Source organism: Oreochromis niloticus, linkage group LG18 (assembly GCF_001858045.2).
Source record: "Oreochromis niloticus isolate F11D_XX linkage group LG18, O_niloticus_UMD_NMBU, whole genome shotgun sequence".
NCBI lineage: Eukaryota > Metazoa > Chordata > Actinopteri > Cichliformes > Cichlidae > Oreochromis > Oreochromis niloticus.
In genome coordinates this window covers 11755736-11778778 of record NC_031982.2, presented here as the reverse complement: position 1 = coordinate 11778778, position 23043 = coordinate 11755736, and the positions used below count along the sequence as shown (strand labels likewise).

Sequence of the window (23043 nt, the reverse complement as noted above, 5' to 3'; positions counted from 1 at the left end):
AGATACAGGTTTAGTTGCAAATGCATTTTTATTTAATTTTGCTTTAAAAAACAAAAACAAACATTTTCATGACTGAGCTGGAAAAGAACAAGCTTCAAGCTGGGTTTTCAGTAAACCCAGCTTGAGTCTGCATCCTGACCGAGCACACAGGCTAGAGACAATAAATTGCATACAGCCTTTGAAATGAGAGGTAACAAAATGTAAATGTTTGCACTGTTTGTCCAGTTGTCTGTTTATGTCACACTTTGGTAATATGACCTCAGGTATTACTGCAACAGAGCTGAAGAAAAACAGCTAGTTAGTGTTTTTAGGAAAAACATGGGATGTTAAAATTGGTTAGCATGTTTTGTTTAGTTTTGTTTATTTAGGGGGAGGGGCTGCAACTAAGTGGAGACTAAATATCAATAACTATTACAAGTTACAACACTTCAGTTTGCCTCTGAAATGATGCTGCAACGCAAATGAGGGAAATGAATGTTCAAGAAAGCAATGCATCGATTATTAGATTTTTTTTTTCTTTTAACTGGAGAAAAATACTTTGGAGAAAAGCACAGTGCTTTGTTAAAGATGACATAATTCTGTATTCAAGGGAAATTCTGATTAAAGCTTAAACACAATTTGAAAGATAATAACTGCCAAATTTTACCAAAACGTAATCTTTACGTGAACCTCTTCAAGTGGTCAGTTAAACGGGTAACTTCACAGTTTCACCAATAAACCTTTCCCGTAACAGATTTGTAACCATCCTACGCAGCAACGGTACCATCACAGAAAGATGATTCCAGTTTTTAAGCTCACAATAAATTAACTTCCATTTTTATATTCTTAAAAAAACTGAGGAAAACCAAACAAAATCTGATAGAAGGTACGAAACAATGTAAACAGACCAAATGACAGAAACATCCAAACGTTGCAAACTGGAACACTTTGATGGACGACAAACCAATACTGTGGCTCATATGCTTACATTTTGTATTGGCTGAGCAGCTTTTGCAAGCTACGTGTAAGCACGTGATAGCGCGACAGCTTACAGCAACACACAAACACAAGAAAAATCAGTCAAGCAACATCAATATTCATGTCAAAGCCATGAAAACAATCATTTGCTAATGCAAACTACAGCATGATCAGAAACGGGCATAAGGGTGGGGAAAAAAAGAAAAGAAAAAACATTTGATATACATACACAGTATCTATATTATTTACAAACATGTGGACATCCTTCACAACTACTGACAACTCTAAACTGTACAATAGATCTGCTCTAGGAACAGTTGCGCAAAATACCATTTTGATATACAGTAATACTTTTTTTTCCTTTACAATGTACAAGTTTAACCTGTCCACACAATAAAAATGCAAAGCACAAGCCTAAAAGGCCACAAAAGTGCATGTTATCGGGTCAGTTGGAAGCCACTGGAAGCAAGCACTGGCATGAGAGTGGGAATGAAAGCTCCCAGTATCATAAAGGAGATTCTCCGTACTCCAAACCAGTGTCTTGCAGGATTAATAGTTAGTGGAGGGAGATCTGGAGTAGTTATTATTTATTATACATGCAGGCTCAAAGGTCTGCAAATGCACGGACACACAGATCATGTAAATTGTTCAAGCACACACACACACACACACACACACAAACAAAGACACACTCACATACAAACAGGCTATGGGGTGATAAAACTCCATCACTCTGCTCCGACTCCAATATTTCCCCGAACCGTCACATTATATTCAAGTTGCAACACTAATAGAAGATACTTGGTACCTTTTGTTTCGTTGCATGCTTCACATCAGAAACAGGACGTGTTGGTCTCGTGTCTTTATCCAAGATTTTTAAGCCCTAAGCAATGACTGGAGACAAAAGCTGGCCTTGGAAACGATCGGATTTCAATTTTTACCAAATAGTGCACTAGTAAGACCGCCTAAGACTAAAAACTCGCGATTTCAAAGAAAGTGATCCCAATCTACACCCAAGTTTTATCGTGTTTATACCTTTGCCCATGCTTCATGCTCCTAACAAGTTAAATAATTTCAGCTGGGTGGTTGTTGTGAACAACGAAGATACAAACAAGCTACACTGAAACGGTGAAGGCCAACTTCAGCAAAAACATGTCACCACCAGGCACTGCGTCACAGAGGAATAAAACACTGAATGGAGGCCAGCGTTTTGACAGTCTTCATCAACACTGACTAGTGTCACAGGCATGTGCTCAAGTGACAGTCACTATCACAAGCTCATCATTGTGTTTCATTGTATTTGGCCAGTTTGTGCATGGCTGTGTATGAGATTCAGCCCCTCTAGGGGACATAGGAGGAGAATGCTTGAAGCCACGCTCTCTGTAGTGCAACGGTGTGTGGCTCAGGGGACGTCTTTGCGTCACACGAACTTTCCTTTTAACATCCTGCCTCAGTTGCTAGTCAGTTAATCGTACCGGGGTATCACAGCACTAAGGCAAGTGCAGACTAAACATACCAAACAGAGATTTTTGGATTACTCAAAGCGACCTACATTTAGTTTTCATCTGTCTTGTCAAGTTGAGTTGCCTCCAAGCATTCTCCTCGCACGGTATCTCTACAAAAGTTTTAAAAAAAGAAAAGAAAAAAAGTTTCTTCTGTCTAAAGAGAAGGATGCCAGCTAAATCCTTTCTGTTAAGGCCACTGAACACTGCATAAACTTTGAGTTGACAGCTTTAAAAGGTGCCCAACTGTTTCTGTGGCTTCCCTGTCAGTGCCTCCTCACTTCTGGCCATGTTACCTCCTCTGCCAACTTTACTCTATATCCGTTTCAGGAGTCTAACAAAGGGAGCTGGTGGGGATGATGCCGATATGGTCCTGTCTCTTTCTTCATCTTTTTTCCATTTGTCATTTTGTGGTCCACACGAGTGTCTTCAGGTTTCCTTTAATCTTCATTTTGACGTTTCATAGCCACCGTTTCCAGCAAAAGGTCATCTTTCTCAGTCACTTAACGGTCTCCATGTTTAAACAGAGCAGAGACATTCATGATAGGCTAACAGCCAAGTAGATAGACCACCACCTCATATGTGCACATCATGATGGCCGTGTTGGGAATCTGTCTGACGAGATGAGTGGTTAGGCCGCGGTACAGCGCCCGGTATCCCTCTTCCTTGGGTACTGTGAGCAGAGTGTGGAAGAAGGAACGGTACTTGCTGCCTTCCTCTCGTAGTCGTGTGCGGATCACCTCTGCAATTAGAGAAGAGGAAGAAATTTGGGTTACATATTCTACTGGCCACTGGCTATGTCAGACTTTGCCTGTGAGTGTTGTGTAATTTCCCATTCATGAGACACACCAAGTAGAATTTCTCCAAATGATTCATTTTTGGCATACTCACTACCCTCAATATGATAGATACAGATTTTGTCCCAGGTTGACTTCAGACAATCCAAACAGGAATTAAGCTGTAGGTTGTACATGTAGGTGGAGAGTCATAGCAGTATTTTTAAATACAAGTAGAGCATTTTTACCCCTTTCCTCTCCACTCACAAGTGGTGAGTCGACCTAAACTAACTCAAAACTAAACATATTATTCACATTGCATTGCATTCTGGCTTATTCAGCACAATTATCACAATCTTACTATTATAAGATTATCTATAAACATTTTTAAGTTAATACAGGATACTAATGATTTCCAATCTAATACGGTTCACCTGTCCTTTAAAAATATAATACTAATAAATATTCCATTTGTACCAACAAATGGCAAGAAAAACCAAAACCAGTGTTTAAGTTATCAGACTAACTACAGTCTAAATCTTGTCCAAGTACAGAAAAGCCTTATATTTATTTCTACATTTTGCCATAGAGCTTGATGTTTATTCTGCAACAATTACAAAATATAAATAATCCACAACATTGCACTCAGCTTAGGCATCACATGTTTTTTCTGAATCAGTCCCTGGTGCTGTATATAACCATCCAATATTAGTCCAAGACTGAAAATAGTTCCCAGTGACCACAGCTTTCATTGCCCCCTGTTTGAGTGATGGTACAGACTGCATGTTTAATTTACAGCATGTTAAAAACAGGGTTCTTATTTTGGTTCCAACAACTGGAAACTATTTAAAATAAAAGAACTAAACACATAAATAGATAATTAACTTTATGCATTTGTTATTTACACATCCGCCTCAGTTGTAAGTGCTGAAATTTACTGAACTAAAAGTCTTCCCTCGGGATCCATTTGTAAAGATTACTTCTTTGCTGGGAATAAATATGCTTAAGGCTGAACAGTAGCTGTGTCGCAAAACCTAGGCCGCATCCTTCAGGGGACCCGGCCTTTGCGGTGTACGTGGGCCGGGTCCTTCGAAGACCGAGAAGGCCGGAAGTGCGAGGCTGTGAAATGGGACGGTGTAGCCTTCAGATCTGCGTCACCGCTATCTCGGTGGAGTTTAATAAACTCAGCCGTCTGCTCCTTGCCATCTAAAATATAACAGGACACTGCCGTAAATTCTTGACCATCTCATACTTCTGTTTAATCAGTTTTCTGTTTGACGTTTATTCAGCTGTGTGAAAACCCCAGAGAAACCCGAGGAGTTAATAAAGTTTATACGTTTTTATAAGTTTTATTTAACCCCCGGCTAGCTATCGACCTGGTGGGTAACAGACGTCTCCGAATATGTCGGAGCACTTTTGCAAATATGCGATGTCTTGATAAACCAAGCAGATATTTGAAGTTTACACAGCTACATTCTTGCCTGAAAATATGTTAAAAGTTTATTTTGTGACCCAGAAAAATTAATAAGAGTAATGTTAAAACTAAGTAGCTGCCGCCACATTTGGAAACTGGAATTGGCTGGGCCGTGCTACGAGCGGAGGATACACCCGACCCATCCTTCAAATCTAGGGAAAAGGAGGACGCATTTGTCGGCCGCATTCGGAGGAGTCTACGAATTGGGACAGCCTTCGTTGCGTTGCTGTGACATAATCAGTCTAAAAATGTGGCCTCAGGAGGATGCAGCCTACGTTTTGGGACACAGCTAGTATGAGGAAGGGTACAATAGAAATATTAAATATTATGACCCTTATCCTTTGACTACAACATATGAAAGTGAGTGAGAAGATTACCATGAGGATAGGCGATGGAGGTGGCACAGGTCTTGGAGGTGGCTGCTGCAAGCATCATCCCCACAAAGTCAGAGGCATCTTTGACAGATTCCTCCTCCTCGTCCATGCTGGCCTGAGCCTTGTACTCGAGCAATTTTCGCTTGATAGTTTCATAGATGACAAAATGGATAACAGTCTCAGAGATGCCAGCGTATGAGGCTGACATACCTCTGTAGAAACCTCGTAAGCCATCCATCTGGTACACTCGTCGTATGCACTCAAAAGCACTCATACGCCGCTCGCCGCGATTCCTGCCATCACACAGACACATTCAATTAAAATTCAATAACAACTTTCAGAATAATTTACTCTCATTAGTTTAATAAAAGATTTTCATGCATTTTTCCATCATTGTTAGACTTATCAGAAAAATGGTTTGAGGTTCCTCACCTGGAGTCCAGCTGCAGACGGGTTTTAATCAGCCAGATGGGATTGGTGGCTGTGATGGCGGTGAACCCTGGCAAATTTAGAAGAGGTCAGAGGTTCAGACACAGGCAGAGACACTCATTGTAAGAACACATTAAAATTAACTAGATTAAGCTACATGGTACAAATACAGAGAGAAAGCACTTCAGGAAACAGGATCAACTGGCTGAGGTGTTTAACTTAATCTCATTACAAGTCTTACATAAAGTATATTGATATCATTAATTCAGACAACAGTATAACAATGAAATCTGAATTTTTTTAAAAAATATTTAGAGTTACAGACACAAAAAAAATCTACTCTGTTAACTTATTGATCCTCTTCATATGAAATGCTACTCAAGTGCATATAAACAACAGGTAAACAGTTCTCCTTTTGAAGTAAAAGATCTCAGATAACAGTGCATGAAGGCAGCAGCTTTCAGCTATGACTGTCTATATATATATATATATATTTTTTTTTTTTTTTTTTTTTTTAATGTATGGATCTGGATAAAAAGTCTAACTGCAAACAGCAGCAAATGTAGGCAAGCAGCAAACTCATTTTAGGCCTTTACATGTGGGTGATAAATGAATAAGAGTTTGTAATTAGAACTTATTCTCATACGTTTTTATTAACATAGCATTGTACACATCACCTTAATCAGTGTTTACAAACAAATCTACCCATACAGAAATAAACATCACAACACAATAGGTTTGACCCTTAGTTTTGATTAGTCTCTAGATTTTCTATAATGGTTAGCAATGCTCATTTAGTCTTGGTCCCTAAAAACACATGTTCTTTATATTTATTCTAATATGAACCAGTGGTTAACTTGACTGGACACTACAGACAGGTTGTAGGCCATATACTAGTACAGCTAGCACAACTACAGCATAGTGAAGAAAAATCTTATCTAAAGGAGATTCTTTAATTATTTACTAGTGGAAAGTCACTGCTAGGAAGCCTAAAGTGTAGCCGTTACTTTTTAATCATGGTGAGAAACCCTGTTTCACTATCTGCCTGCCAACACACTTGGTAGATGTTAGCTTAATTTGTAACTGATCGCAACTATTCTTGATTAGTAGAAATGCTAGATAATGTACAGTAATGCAAAGCCTGCTTTGTATGGTATAAAGCTAATTAATCTGCACTTTGTATCATTAGGAAATGACACCAAGTCTCTTTAAAAGTCTGTGGTAAACGGATGTACCAGTGAGAAGTAAAACATGGCCTTTTGCAGAAAACAGCTAAGACCAGGGCAAGGCTATGAAGAGACCTCAGTCACGTCTAGTGTATCGATGCAGCAGAGACCTATGTTAAGGCAACTGCATGAAGAAGAAAGGATTACACAGGTCTGTTGAAGAGAAGAGGAGAACAAAAAGAGGAAGAAGAAAAAAGGAGGAAGTAGAATGAAGTAGCTTCTATGGCGTGTACTCACGAGGGAGGGGCAAAGCTCCTCCAGCTCCTCCCCGCTGCAGCTAGTAGCCTGCAGATATGGGGGGCTCAGATGGCGGGGATGTCCCACCCAATCACGCAGGGGTGAAAGCTTTACAGTAAAGCCCTAAAATAGACACAGGCTTTTCTGTACCACAGTCACACACAAGCAGCAGTCACATCCACCCCAAATCCCACCAACCACCCACATCAACCCACTTTCTGAAGTAGATGGAGAAGAGATGGGGGGTGAAGGACTCATACCACCCCCCATCTTTCACCAAACTATGATCCCAACCCTGTGCCCCAACCCGTATAATTTACCCATCTTTAAACTGCTTTAATTTGTGTTACATTTTTATTACTTTTACTTTATCCCCATTTTTTGCAGTAAATAAGACGACTAATCAGAGGCCCAAACCAATCCAAGCCTCCAGCTCTATCTCATGAGAGCAAGCTAAAAATCACAAGAACACAAAGACATAAAAAAAATAAATAAACTGACGAGGTATTCCTTATAACCATTGAGCCAATATCAGTTTCTAACCTAAAACTGATTGTCTGAAAATAAGAGAGGCCGATGGAAATGCTAACCTTGCCGTTCTGTGTAACAGACTCAAAACTTTATGTGACAGGGATAAAGGGAATGAAGAAACTTTGTATGAATATGTGATAAGAATGAAGTGACTGATGACAATGAAATAATGTATGAAAATCAAAAGGATGATCCTTAACTTACGGATGTGGTGCGCTAGCATAATCCACTCGATATTTCAACCACAATGCAGAATGTGTGCATGAATATGGGTGACAGGAGAAAGACCACCAGGACTTTATTTCCAGCTTTTATCTTGATGAGGAAACGGCGCATGCTATACCAGCAGGAGTGCATTAAGTCACCATTTACTTCAATGACACAGAGCAGTTAATGTTTAGTCTAAAACAGTATCAATATCAGTATCAGTATCAATATTTGACTATTTGTTCAAATTTTAAATTTCTAATAACATAATAACGCTTATATTTTATGTAAATTTAAAAACAAAAAGTGTGTGCTTGGGCTCAGCAGGCCACCAGGCACATGGAAACGCTGCCGCATGTTGTATATTATGATCCTTCAATAGTCAAATAATCCCTGTGCAATTTCTCCTGAGGGGTTTGACCTACATTCAGGGACAGCAGCATGCTTTAGATTAACTGCTGAAACGAAACCTAAGTCTAAAGCTGTTCTTCCACACATGCACTGCAGCCGTGAAGTTTTGTGGAACAAAAATATCACAGTCGACTCCCACAAACATCAAGTAGACCACACTAAGAATTACAGTAGTGAGAGTGCTTCTGAAGCAGATCATGTGAGTTCATATGTCATAATAGCTTAAGTAAAGAAATGGGATTTGAATCCATACGAAAAGTTCCCATTGCAGGAGCAGTGAAGCTATAAAAGACATCGACTTCACAAAGTTAGTTTATAAAACGGAGCACGAATTTACAGCATCAGTATCAATTTTAACTGTCCCTGAGGTTTTGGCATTGACCACCGCATTAAATCTGTTACTGATAAGCACTGATAATCTTAGAGACAATAAAGATGAAAAAGCGAGAAAGGGATACATTTAGTATCATAGCAAAACATTTGTGCAGTAACACAACAATATGTCCACAACATCATTAAAATATCTGAAATTTTTAAAGCTAGTTTTTAAGCACTTGCGTGGTAACAGTCAGACTGTATTTATATCCTTACCTGCATTTCTTTGAGATTTACAAGAGAAATTTATGCAACTGTTATAAGTATGAAACAAAGACTAAACACCAAGCTCCATCTCTTTCTATGTGTGTTGATGTGTTCCCTTTTTATCACTTACATGTGTATGTTTTCACTGCATTTTATCAACAATAATGAATTTATCTTTAAGTGGTGCCAATACTGATGGGGTTAAACTGCTAAGGTAATTAACTGTCTTCAGGAAATTCAACTAATTTAACAAGTGAACACATGAAATGTGAAAATACCGTCAGTCCAGTTCTCCTTGGAAAGAAATGACTGAAGCACTCAGTGTCGATGAATGATGACAAAACACAAAATGAAAAACACACCGAGTGCAGCCTTCTGTGGCAGTGACAAGGTTAGCATTTCGTTTGTGCTGACAACAAAATAAACTGTCATTACTTTACCTTTAATGTATTGATGAAACACGTTAAAGGGGGAGGGGGAGGTGTGTGTTAAGACTAAGGAATAATAAACTTCATCATGAATCTAAAACTACACACCAGCAGCAAACACACTGCTGTAAGCAATGCTAATATCATTAAAAATGAATAACCATTATGAATTTAATTAGAAAAATCACCATGGTTTTCATCATACCAGTGTAAAGAAATGGGGTGCTACCTGACGTGTCCGCCCGAGTGCCAGGGGCCCCGGTTGACCTTTGGGGGCCGTGTTCTCTTCTCTATACACACACAGAGCAAAGGGGAGGGGGGCCCAGACCACACTGTTTAAGTAACAACTGGGATGTTAAACCATTTACAGTGTCCTCTGGAGAGGCCTCAAAATTAAAGAATTTAAAAAACAGAAAACAAAAAAAAAGAGGAAAGAAGGGCGAGGAGGGGATTAAAATCAAAAAAATTTAACGAAGTACATGAGGGACAGCGGGGCTAAGAGAAGAGGAAAGCACAACCCAAACTTTGAGGACCGTAACATTTTTCTCTTTTGTATAACAGATAAAGCCAAATACAGATCAGCAGTGGGGGAATTACAGCCTGAAATGTTTCATCTGGTATGGGTACATGAAATTCTGGCACTGCTGATATCAGGATTTGTCTCCTCAACTATTCGGGGACTATCAAGACTACCATGGAGAGATAAGATACTACATTATCGGCCCAGTTTGCAAACAATTCCTTTCTGTAACTAAAGAAGCTGGTATGTAATAAAAAATGTGATAAGAACTTTTAAACTCTTACAGATTCAAGGTCCCCTTAAAGTAAAGGATGAACTCTGAAATATTGTAGAAACTGCTACTATTTAAGACATGAATAACTTATCTCGACATACACAATAATCAAGGTCAGTTCGATCCCAAGAGGCTTAAATTGTGCTTTCTGATAAATCAATGATTGTTTATATTAATATTTCTATACAAGAAATAGCTAAGTAATGCCGACTTAAAAACAGACATTATCAGTTAGCATTAGCATGCGTCAGGTCTGGGGGAAGGGTGGTGTCTGGGACACTTAAATTGTACAAAATAAAAAAAATAATGAAAGTTGTTTGATAGAGAAAAACTGAATAATTCTTTAATAATTCTTTTTTTTTCTTTAAATAAAACCCATCAGTAAGAAACACTGCCCAGGCAGACTGACAAACAGTCGGACAGGCAGATAAAACAGACAGACAGACAGAAAGGGGGAGGGGAAGGAGCAATCATTACCTGCCATCCCAGCCGACACCATATGCACCTGGGTAGAGTCTGGCTCCAGCACTCCATTAAGCTTCTCCTTGGCTGTTGAGTAGGCCGCAAAGTATATCGCCCTGTGTGACGATTAAAAAGGAAGAGAGAGAACTTTAATTACCAAAAGACTCAGGAAAGGAAAGAAGTTAATGACGTGTCCAGGAAGTAAATATAAAATAAAAGCATACTAGCTGTGACTGTAAGTGCAGAGCTATTTAATGTGTGAATGATTAACAAGTTAGCTATATTGAGTACAAACACATAATTTCAGTTGTACAAGATTAAATACTGCCCAAACTGAACATGGGGAACATACAGTAAATTCAGCTAATTTTAAAACTATACAACACTATAAATAAAATCAGCGTTTTAAATTCTTGTTCGCCATTTAAAATGTCATTATACACATTTATGAAGCTAGTTCTCGCACATAAAAACCACAGAACAAAAAGATGCACATTGGCCACTGCTGTCGGTAAATGGCATTTCTTATTTTCTTTGCTGACAGGCCAATAACAGCCAACAAGTCAAATACACATCAGTACTGATGTTCGGCTGATAAATACGTGCCTCTCTAGTGTGCACATGCACAGATGTCGTGCTTCAGAAACAGGTTTTTCCTCCCATGATTCTAGCTGCTCTTCTATAAATGAAATCATAGGATTTAGTCAACACTGACTGGAATTAAACTCTGTGACCTCTGCTCTCAGCCCTCGTTCTGGATTTGAGAGTATGCATGCAAAAATGTAATCACGCCGCTTTGTAGACGAATGATATGATTGGCTCTGAAAGCATGTATGCAGCTCATGAGCAAAGAGAGATTTTCGTGGTGCAAGCTGTGTAGAAATCGGGTCGAGTGTGTTGTTAATGAACGCCAGCAGCATGCCCGGTGGACTGTTGAGTGTCAGAGGCTTTGCAGCATCAGAGTGCCGTTTCCTAAATATCACAGCAGACAACAGCTCTGGAGTTCACACCTCCGCCTGCTGATAAATAAAGTAATAAGATGTTTCATTCAATTATACTAAAGTCGAAAAAATGCTGCTTGTTACAATTCTGCGTATACAATTATTTTGTCAGACACTAATGGTGGCATTTTGATCAGTGTATTGTTTGTACTGTGAGCACTAATGAATCTGGCTGCTCTGAATAATGAGAGTAGCTCATAAATCCATTTTAAATTATTTATACTAACATTTCACCAAGTTACAGCCAATGTAATTTGTTTTAAACTGCATTCTAATATGCTTCTCTACATTAATGGTTATGAAATAAAACAAACTGAATAAAATTATTTAAAAGCTATTCTTTATTCCAACAAAACACAAAGCAGTGGAACCCTAAAAAATGGTTTCTTGAGGTTGTTTTATTTATTTTTATATATGGGTTATGGGTTAACTATTAACCACCATGTTTCCTGTTGTCATATCCTGTCTATAAGTCAGTGGAAAACCACATATTTGCCAGCGAGTTCATCAGGTTCACTTCTTATGTAATAACGTCCTCCTATAGCACTTCCTATAGCTGTCATGGCCAGCCATTCAGTACAACAACAACACAGGACTGACAGACACAGATGCAGTGGATGGACCCAAAGGGCAGACAAAGAGTGAAAGACCCACGAGAAGAGAAAGAGTATCATGAAATCATGATACAGACGATACGCAAAACTAACCAGAAAAGGAAGAAGATGTCGGAGGTGACACAGCGGTAACTACAGAGAACTAGAACGATCAGGGAGGCAGAGGGATTATACACAAACACAACTGCCTTAATTTAGAAACTTCATTTTAACAACAGCAGTGGCTGTCACATGATGAAAGCATAACAGCTGGCCGGCGTCTGCTGCTGCTGCTTCATGGGAATTTGATTGACTGCATCCAGACGTTAGGGCAGATAAGCTAAGAATTAGGGAACCTTCTCATTTCCGCACAGATTTGAAGCACAGATTTCCATTGTGCTGCTGCTGTGATTGAGAGAGGTTTACATGCACATTCCTGGTCTTCCATTATTTCAGACATTCCTCAGTGTGAAAGCAACTGAATTACAGTCCTGCACTCTTTGTCTCACTTACTGCTTACGTATTTATTAAATTGCAACATTTCAGTCAAATGAACCCTTATAAGGAGCGGCAGCTCAACCTCATTTACAGCATGCGTACAGTGTGCATTTATATACACAGGAAATGAGCACCTTGCATCCACGTGCATCAGCACTTGCATTCATAGGACCACAAATACCTCAGTAACATAAATCTGATGCTAGAGTAATTATAATATTATATTTGATGAATAGCTTTTTTACTTTTTGTCCATTTTAAGTTTTTCATATTGCTTTTTTCAGTTAGTTTCTAGGTTTTCATGTTTCCGTTTATATTGACTGAAAATATGTAGCTTTAGTTTTTATTTGCATCAGTGTTTAGTTTCCTTAAAACCAATAATGTGAATAATGTGGGTCAGGAGCAAAATGTCAGCACAACATAAACAACACTTTGTGCAGGCAGCTAATTTAAAGTTGTGTAGGCATCCTAAGTCTCAATAAATAGAGGCACCAAAGCCTCATGAGACCAGTTGTGTTGACAAATGTGACCACATTTTTAAAGCCTAAAAATAAAAAGGTACATTCTGTATGTTTTAGTCCACTTTAGTTCGCTCTATGAGCACTCAAACCACTTCAGTTCTCATTCAGTCTAGTTTTTATTTTTATTTCTGTAGTTTTAGTCAACTAAAATAAAACAGAAGGTAACATTCATCTAACATCTGTGAGGTCAGAATTCGTAAATCTGAATGCTACTTTTGAGAGTTTTTAATATTATACATGCACAATTAATCCCACTGCTCCTTTCTGTTATTGTATTCTTTGTATCCTTAATGATAAGAAAACTGAAATTGTGGTCTTTGGCAGTAACGTTCCTCGTGGCCAACTTCGTGATGCTTTTGGTTTTCTTACTAGCTCCTTTTCTGACACTGCTAGGAATCTGGACGTGTTACTTGACAGCTCGTTTAAACTTGATAAACAAGTGTCTGCTGTTGTTAGATCCAGTTTTTACCAACTCCGCCTTATTTCTAAGGCTAGGCAGTATATCCCGCATAAAGACCTGGAAAAGCTCATCCATGCCTTTGTGACCTCGAGGCTGAACTACTGCAACTCACTCTATTTTGGTCTCCATTCTGCCCTCCTTCATAGATTGCAGACAGTCCAAAATGCTGCAGCACGCATTCTAACCAAAACTAGGAAGTTTGCCCACATCACTCCCGTCCTAGCTGATTTGCACTGGCTGCCTGTGAAATACCGTATCCAATTTAAAATTTTGCTGCTTACTTTTAAAATCACTAACAATACAGCACCGAGCTACCTTAAGGAACTCCTTAACTCATATGTTCCTGCCAGGGCTCTGAAATCATCTACTCAGTTACTATTGGTGCAGCCTAGATCTCGGCTGAAGTCTAGAGGTGACCGGGCGTTTGCCCTGGCTGCACCAGAGTTGTGGAACAACCTTCCGATTGGGATCCGGGCGTCTGATTCTATTCAATCTTTTAAATCACGGCTTAAAACGTATTTGTTTAATCTTGCCTTTTCTACCTGTTAATGCTTGCAGTTGTTGCATAGATTTATTCTTTTAAATTTCCTACTCATTCTTTGACTGGTGTTTTATTATGCTTTTATTTGTGCTGTGTATGTTATATTACCATTGTGTATTTGTGGCATTTTCCTGTGAACATAATTTCACACTTTTATTAAGGCCTTATAATACTTGTGTTATTTCCTTGCTCTTTGTTAAGCACTTTGGTATACCGTTGGTTTTTAAATGTGCTCTATAAATAAAGATTGTTGTTGTTGTTGTATTTAAGCCTGAATGTGTTAAGACTTTGTGGTTTAAGCAAATAGAACAAACTGTAGAACATACTGAACTAAAGATTCAAGGCTGATGAAGCCAACTTTCTCAATATTGTGACTGATCACAAATTAACATGGAAACAACACACTGCTTATATTAAAAGAAAAAAATTCAAATCAGTCAGTAATTCTTTATAAAACAAGTGATGTATTCATTTCTAATGCCCTGCAACATAATTTATTCTTCATTTATACTTCCTTACTTTTCTTACTGTGTGGAACGTTGAGGATTGACTTAAATGAGAGTAAATTCAACAGTTATGTTACAGAAAAAGAGCAATACGGCTTATTAGCAAGTCTGGTTACTATGACCACACTTAATCACAGTGTCTAAGGTCCCACATTATGTAATTAAATCATTCTGTTTATTTAAAAAAAAAAAGCAAATAATGCTTAAAGCAATAAAAATGCCTAAGTCATTTCTTGGTTTAAAACAAATGCTCTACAAATATGTTTGAGGGTTATATTTGAGAACATTGTGGTTTGTTTGTTGTCGTTTTCTTCTTCTACTTGGAAATGAGGGCAGCTTTACTGATAACAACATAGGCCAGGCATATCCAAGTGCCACTTCAGCCTGAGCCTGTTCATTCAGTATTTGTTATAAAGGCTGCAGATTTTATATGAGCTGTTTTACACTGTGTAAAATGCAAGCCTGAATAAAAAAAAATAAATATCAGGTCACTGTATTTAATGTTCACACAACTGGGCAACACTACAGCTCACCTGACCAACCAGGCGAAATATGCTGAAGGGCACTGCAGTGGCTCAGGTTGGAGTCCACTCCAGACTATTTCCTGTGTCATTCCCCCCACTCTCTCTTTGCTTTTCTGTCTCCTCTACACTGTACTGTCAAATAAAGTCTGTAAATACTAAAAAGAAATCTTTAAAGAAAATAAATGACTGCTGTTGAATGATATTTCAATACATCATTTTGAACAAAGTTGTACTTCAGTTTTTGACTTGGTCATAATGAGTTTATTACGGCTGATAACACTGTAACTTTTTAATAAATCAACAATTTCACTTTAAACCTTATTTGTCTTTTGGATTCGGAGACTTGAATTTATGTGATGCTGCTGAAGAACAACATCAGCCTGAAATATTTGTGATGCTACTAATACTACTGGTTGACTGGCAACCTATTCTCAGTAGTCAGATCAAATGATTGAGGCACTTACTATCTGTATTTCAGCAGTAAATAGGAAAGCACACGAGTTAAATTTAACCGCTCAGCTGCTGCCCATAACACAGCCTGAAGACTTTCCCCCAAATAATTGTCTCATAGGGTTTGATTAAACATGTCAAAATAAATTACACAGGCATGCCTTTATTCCAATAGCAGGGTAGTGCTAGTGCAGATGATACTGCTGCTAGCTAACTGCTTCTTATGCAAAAAAGAAAAAAAAAAGAAAAAAAAGTGAATTACTCATTCATGCTGTTATGACACGCAAGATATGGAAGTGAAGGATATTTCCCTTACTTTGGGCTCTGTTTCTGTTCCTGTGTTATTGCTAAAGAAATCATAAAGCAGTTTTAACACACAACACTCCCACATTATTGCAGATAATACTGCACATACCTGGAAGGTGCCACACCTACAAGGTTAGGACCCAGTCCTCTGAAGAGTGAGCGGGGTCCCTCTCTCTCTAGAATTAACCTGTTGAAAGAGCAAACACATAAGGAAATATTTCACTTTATAGTCAAAACACAACATGTACATTATTTAAACACTGGAGTATATTATACAGTGAATGGTTTAAAGATAACTCGTAATCTAAATTGTTTTCACGTTTAATAAAAGTTATGAATTCATAATTACCACAAATCAGATTAAGCACATTTGTTTCATGAAGTTAATTTAAACATAGGAAAAAAAGACATAGCTCGGATCCTTCTGGAAGAAGTTAATAAGCTACTTTTTTTTTTCTATTTATAGACTTTGCCTTTCTGCCCCACTTATGTGATTTCCTCATTTTATTATTTCATTATTATTCATTATGTTATCTGATTCTTCATTATTTATAGCAAATGGCACATCCTCAAGAAAGAAACGGGTCTAAAACCAGACAACACACGTGATTTGGAGTGAAGGTGTCCTCCGCCCTAAAAGGGATCTTGGCATGCACCACACTGCACGTTGACCCACTTTGACGTGTGTCCTCCCACCCCTCTCGTTAGCTATGCTGCAGTTCGTGCTTCTATCCTTCTCCACTCTGTACCATGAAATAGTGTTGCTGTATTTTTGCTGCAAGAGGCTGCTTATTTTGAAGACAACACAAGAAGTTGACTTATGTTGCCACAACACCGATACAGAGCCCAAAACAATGGCCACATGAGCTGCAATCTCTCCAAATGAAGTATTAGTCAACTGTTATTAAACAAAATCCTGAAAAGAGCACTGCCTGACAGCTGACTAACAACCCAGACTTATAGTCAGAACAAATACATTTTTAGGCTCGTTGTTAAAGAACGTTATAGCTAACCCCACTAGTGACAAAACAAAACCTAGGGAAGTGCAAAAGTGCAAGATCAGCATGTTGCCTGTGTAGCCTGCCAATTCTAAATATTCTAAATATAAAAAGCATTTTATATTTCTGTGATACAGAACCAAACATAAGAGGCTTGTCAAATATAAAAGTATTTACAAAATAACTAACCGCACCATTCAGCAGTGGAAAATTCCACACACAGCCGCTTATGCATTATGCAGTACGTAAGAGTGACAGGCTCTCTGACATGCTCTCATATAGCAGCTTGCCAGGGTACAATAGTAGAGCTCCATATTTATAAAGGCAAGCTGAACATTTACTTGCTAATCCTGCAGTGGTTAATGGTAATTACAAGTAGCCACATCAGCTTCCAGCAGGTTCTAAGCAAATGCTGAATTCCCCTCTACTCTCACTCTCACTTCATCTTTCTGACAAAATTCCGCTATGCCCAATGACAAGATGCCTTAGATTTATATTAAAAAAAACAACAACTTAAACCCCCCCCTAAAAAACAGGAACCATTCTTTGAGGATATCTTACATAAGTTTCAGGGAGAAAGTATCAAAAACAACCAAAGAGCTATAAGGTCAACATGAGGTTTAAATTATTGATTTTGTCTACAGATGTCAAAGAAAATAACCACTGAAACCTAAATGTTTATCTTCTTGTCTCGGTTAGAGTTGCTCTCTAAAATAAACAAACAAACAAACAAACAAACAATCAATCCACCAAAAAGCAAAAAAGACACTAATAACAACAATAACATCTATTAAAATAAGAAAGAAAAAGAAGCACATTGGCAATCCAAATAAACGCACTCCCCAGGAAAGCCCAAGCATTCCTGAAGAAAATATTTTCAATTTGGAGCAATTTGACATCAGTTTGCAACTCACAGTGCATACATTAAAGGAACTGTGCAACAAGATAAATCTGTTATCAGTGTTTGAGTCATTTCACAGTTTTGTTTGTTATTGCGGTGATGCAACGTTCCAGTAAGGAGTCATTTTATTGGAAGAAAATAACTCACTACATTAAAGTTACAATAAGATGAGATGCACACACAGACCTAGGGCTGTGCGATATGACCAAAATCTCATATCCCGATATTAAGACATCTATCGTCCGATAACGATATAAATCACAAAAATGTAACATTTTCTGTAAATTCTGTGAATGTCAAGCAGCTCAACTTGCGTGAAGTGTTTCCAGCTGGGCGTCGCGTACCTGGAGTCGAGTGTTTTAACTGATGCATGAAACAATACATTTTTAGACATAGGTTGTAACGGCCGCCGTTTTCTTTGTGAGTATTTATTACACGGCGTGCTGCGGGGAAAAGCCTGTTCTAACGTTTGAGTCTTTTTTAGCACCTGACGGCTCTTTTTTGCTTCTCATCCGTAAATACTCTGCATCTTTCACGTGATTCAGTTTATTTTGAAAAGTCTCAACAGGATCTTGAGCTTTATTGTGAAAGGTTTATGTGGAAAATAAACAAGCGGACACGAGGTGGTTTTACCGTCGTTGTTGCTAACGACAACGCATAAAAACAAGCGCTTGTCCGTCTGTAGTGTGGTTATATTAAATATAAGAGAAAGAGAGAACTTTAGGAAATTAATATAGCCACTACAGTGACCATCAAAATAATGAAAAAATATTGCCGTAAACAGTTTATTTTGCGACACCACGAAACAAACGATAGCTTAAAATGAAACGATAGACGTTTTTATATCGTTATCCGATATATATCGTTATATCGAACAGCCCTACACAGACCTTTTAAATGTAAGCAGCCAGCTAATGGACAAAATAATACTTAAACCAAGAAAAGAAAAAATTGAAGCTGCATCATAACTGTTTATAATGTTAATTTCAGTGGATACCAATTAGGCACAGCTAATCTTTCTCCTTACTTGAGGCAGTGCAGAGGCCCCGGCGGAGAAACACGGGCAACACTGGCTCCGTTGACTGTGCTGAGCTGAACCTCAGAGACGTAGAGTGTAATGGAAGAGGACTGCAGCCTGGTCTTCACCACTTCCAGAGGACAAGTTAAAATGGCGCCCACTGTACCACCGCATCTAGAAAAGAAGCAGCAAGTATTGAGAAAAAAGTGAGAAAATAGAACAGAAGCAAGACCAGGAAAAAAGTTTGCTGTGGCACCAAATATGCCAAAAAAAAACAAACAAAAAAAAACAAAACAGCAAAATCAAGTTCTACTGACATGAGCAGAGTCACTTCACACACTAATCAACAGAAACACAATCTGTTGTTCCCAAATTATCTATGAGCATGGGCACATACACACACCATGACCTGGTTTTGTGATATCCAAGATACTGACATATGAAAACAAACAGCTGGTTTCATGATTCATTTCAGAAGAAACTGACCGCAGCTCATTTGCTGAGTTTTGCCACCTGAGAAGGCCAGAATAAGAAGTCATCAAATTAGATCGTTGTTTAGCTCACTTGATAAACATAAACAAAAACCAAGTTGGTCACAAATACAAAAACATATATCCACTTTATATCATAACACATCAAGGTGTGCAAATATAACTGCATCACGACTGTTTTTTTCCATCATACAAAAATTTTTGGCGCCCACCAAACAGGTTTTGGCCTTCCCCCAAAGGAAAATCACCAGGCCTCTCAAAGTATTTAAATAAACACTATTTTTTTTAGCGTGAGGTTTAATTTAGTCAAACTTAACCTATTTTTAGCCATCAAATGGGTTTGAAATTAATTAATTAATTAATTAATTTACAGACACCTTTTTGCACTAACCATGGGGATAAATTGTGTTTATGTGCACACAAAACCAGGAAAACCCTCATGTGATATAAATTAGTGTATTATTTGATAATTCATAAGTTATAGTGTCATTTTTGTTGATCCCCTCTGCATTCACCAAAGGCTCAGTGCTTTCCACATGTAGACAAAGCTTCAAAACCAAACCACCGCACAGCTGAAAAGTGCTTCCTGGTGATCGCAGTTGCAAGTTATATAACTCGGCTAAAGGTTACAGAAGCCATGGCAGTATGGTAGTATATGTTGACATCCTGGCAGTGAATTCCTCTTGCTGCTGTCTCTTTTGAGCAGCACCAGCTATATTTACCTTTCAAAAGACCGACCCACATTCATGCTCAGAGGCAGCGGTGACCCTTGGCCTACTTTCTCGGCAACACTGGCTGTTGCATGTGTGCCTCTCTAATGCGAGGCTGTGGGAGGCAGCACTAGGCTGAGGCCTCCAGCTCAAGTTTTTGGGTAAAGCTGATTCAAAGTCTCTTGGGTAGTTCTCAGATTTAAAAGCAATAACAAGAGATATAAAGTAGAAGTGCTGTGGTATGGTGGGATCACCCATTCTGAAGGTCACAGACTAAATGGGAAGATTAAAAAAATTAACAAGTGAACTAAAACTAAAGACAATGGATTAAAACAAAAATCTATACTGGGCCAATCCACTTAAATGTCACATTTGCGCTTTCATTGTCCTTGATGAACTGGTTGTCAGGCCTCTTTACAGAACTATGAATCAGAAGCAGCTATGAATCAGAAGCATTGCTTTACTACTGTGTGAGCTTCAACTTTAAGATTTGAAGTACAAAAAATTCAAAAGCAGTAGAGAAACTGAATTTCTCCAGTAAGATTCTCTTTAAACCATACTTCCACCCAGAGCCAGTAGTTACACAACACAAACTTCAAAGTGTTTTGTTTTGTTTTTTTAAATTAAATTTTAAATTAAAAATTAAGCCTTTTTTGATTAGACGGATATCTGCAAGACTGTAATCTAATGCTTTAACTGAGCCCGACAGAAAATTTGTGGGGGGGTTTACGAGAAATGTCTCAGTATGCATTAGATGTAAATGTTCATTTAAAGGGGAATACAATAAAGAAATTAAATGAATAAATAAAGCATTATGCAACTACTTCTTAAATTACAAAATAGTAGCAGAAAAATAAGCGTCAATGGCTGTTGTTGCAGATGCATTTGGTCAAGTCATTCAGAGAAAGCTACAGCGAGCCCGGAAATGAATTCCACTTGTCATCAAAATAAAAGGCTCTCACTTGTGCAGAAACAGCCGGCATTTAAAGGACGATGAAATAAAAGGCGAGCTGCTCTGTGCTGTCTGGGAATAACGAGCTCGAATGTGCTTTCTGGCATATTTACATGAATGCTTTCAGCAACACTGGTCATATTTTAAAGGTTAACCGGAAGTTCAACTAGAACCGTTTTTGACAGTCGCGTGCGCACAACCGCCAAGGTTGGAAGGGCACGCACGCGCTGCCTTAAAAAAATAAAAATAAATGGCCAGTTAGCTAGATAAAGCAGACAGGGGTCATGTTTCAAAATATATATTTCAAATTAGGTAAAATGTATAGAGGAAACTGATGTGCCTTACCCTCCAGCGAACAAATGAACCAGTGTGTCCCTTTGGCTCATTCTTTAGCATACCCTGCCAAGCAGCGCAGGGTAGTCAAACAACGGCTCTTTCCCCGTCCCCTCCCGGTGCTCTTTGCCTCTGAGAGGATGCGCAAGTCCACAGACAAACGACGTCGACGACTAACCAGCGGTGGGGCGAGTCTCCGGTGATTCAGACTGCAGCGGGCCGACAAACCCCCCTCTCTCTCTCCCTCAGCTAACTCAGGTCCCCCTCTGACGCAGATATTTTCTATCTTCGACAAAAACAGCGGGGAGGTGCGGGTTCACCAGGCTTCCTGCTGGCGGTGAAATGTCTCAGGTCTAACAAACGGTTTTATAGTACATCCGCGGTCTCATCTCCTTTCATCGCTGCACCAAGAGGAAGGAGGCAGAGCTCATAGTGTGTACTGTACGACCATAGGCTGGAAGCACACGCTGCCATTGGCCACCCTGCACTTAACGTCACATTGTCTCCGCCTTGATCATGCACTGGTCACATGCTCAACACTGAATGAATCTGGACTGCGTGTTGCTGAAGTGCAGCCATCCAAAAGAGATCGTTTTCACAGTTTGTTCTCTAAACATTTCAGACGTATCTGCTTTTGCTTTTGTCTCATTGAACCTCTTCAAAGTCAGACACGAGACCAAAATATGACAGACAAACACAATTATCAGCATAAAAACCCACCAGACAACCTACATGCAAACAGTTTTATAATAATGTTTACTACCAAAAAAACAAACAAAAAAACAACAGTCATATTCCCGCACTGTTTATGAATCCATATATAGTAATGGAGGGTCCTACACCAATGATACCAAGGTAGCTATACTTTATTATTGTTCAGTGTATTAATTCATAGTGGTATAGCTCTGCATGCCAGTTGGGTGACCTAAATCTTTTATTAATAAGACTCCATATTTGACTTGTAACATTTAATATGTAAAGTTTAGGTATATTAATTTCCAGCCATGCATGTCCATCTGTTTACACAAATTGGCTAGTTCAATCACAGTCTTAGAGTGCTGGCTACAGAGCAGCAAACAATCCAGCTCTAACTTGCAGTCATGTTTTGTCTTTTTCAAATGAGCTGGGAAGTCTTTTCTCTATCAGAAGGTCTTAACCAAAACTGCATGGTGTTGAAAGCCAGCTGGTGATTTAATAATGGCATTATCTACATAGCTTTGTAATCAGATGTACAGTATGATAAGTTGGAGTCATGTGCAGCATTCACACTGGAAACATTAAAACCAATAATGTCATGTTCTGCATTAGGAAGGTTATATGGAGTAACCTTTCCAATGGCATTTAGAATGATTTAGTGTCTGCCTCTTATCTCATTAAACAACATTAAGGTCCAATAAATGCCTTCAAATTTATATATTTAAAGAATATTTTGATGAAAAAAGCACTTTGTAAACAGAATCTCTTTAAGAATAATGTGTATATTTATTAATAACAAGGTCTTTCTCTCATGACCTTTGACCTTAATTTGGAAGGGCATTCAAGTGTACAAATCATACACAAAGATGTATCTGTAGTATTCCATGTTTTTTGTAATTATCATTCATCACTTACTTCAGGAAGGTTTTTTTTTCTTATTTTAAAATCATGTACTTCAGTGGTAAATGGTGTTGTGTGTTTTTTTTATTTACTGCATTATCAACCACTCTGTCTTTAAGCACATTAACACAGAAGGTTTATTTGATCTGTCTTAGTTGTAATTAGTGCGAGGATCAAACGTGCTTCAGGATGATGTTTTGTTTATTTGCTCCAGAACTATTTGCTTCTTTAAATCGATATTTGCAGTACAAAGT

At 38.4% G+C, this 23043-nt stretch overlaps 1 protein-coding gene across 1 annotated transcript; it reads right to left on the bottom strand.

Moving 5' to 3' along the window:
- Positions 1-9: 9 nt before the first annotated feature.
- LOC100692307 (solute carrier family 25 member 36-A) lies at positions 10-21628 on the bottom strand. The gene is made up of 7 exons (XM_003437999.5): positions 21206-21628; positions 18717-18881; positions 15900-15977; positions 10406-10506; positions 5516-5582; positions 5087-5376; positions 10-3201 (listed from the first exon to the last, which is right to left on the bottom strand). The coding sequence occupies exons 1-7, from the start codon at positions 21244-21246 to the stop codon at positions 3008-3010; spliced, it is 936 nt and encodes a 311-aa protein (XP_003438047.1). The 5' UTR covers positions 21247-21628; the 3' UTR covers positions 10-3007.
- Positions 21629-23043: the final 1415 nt, after the last annotated feature.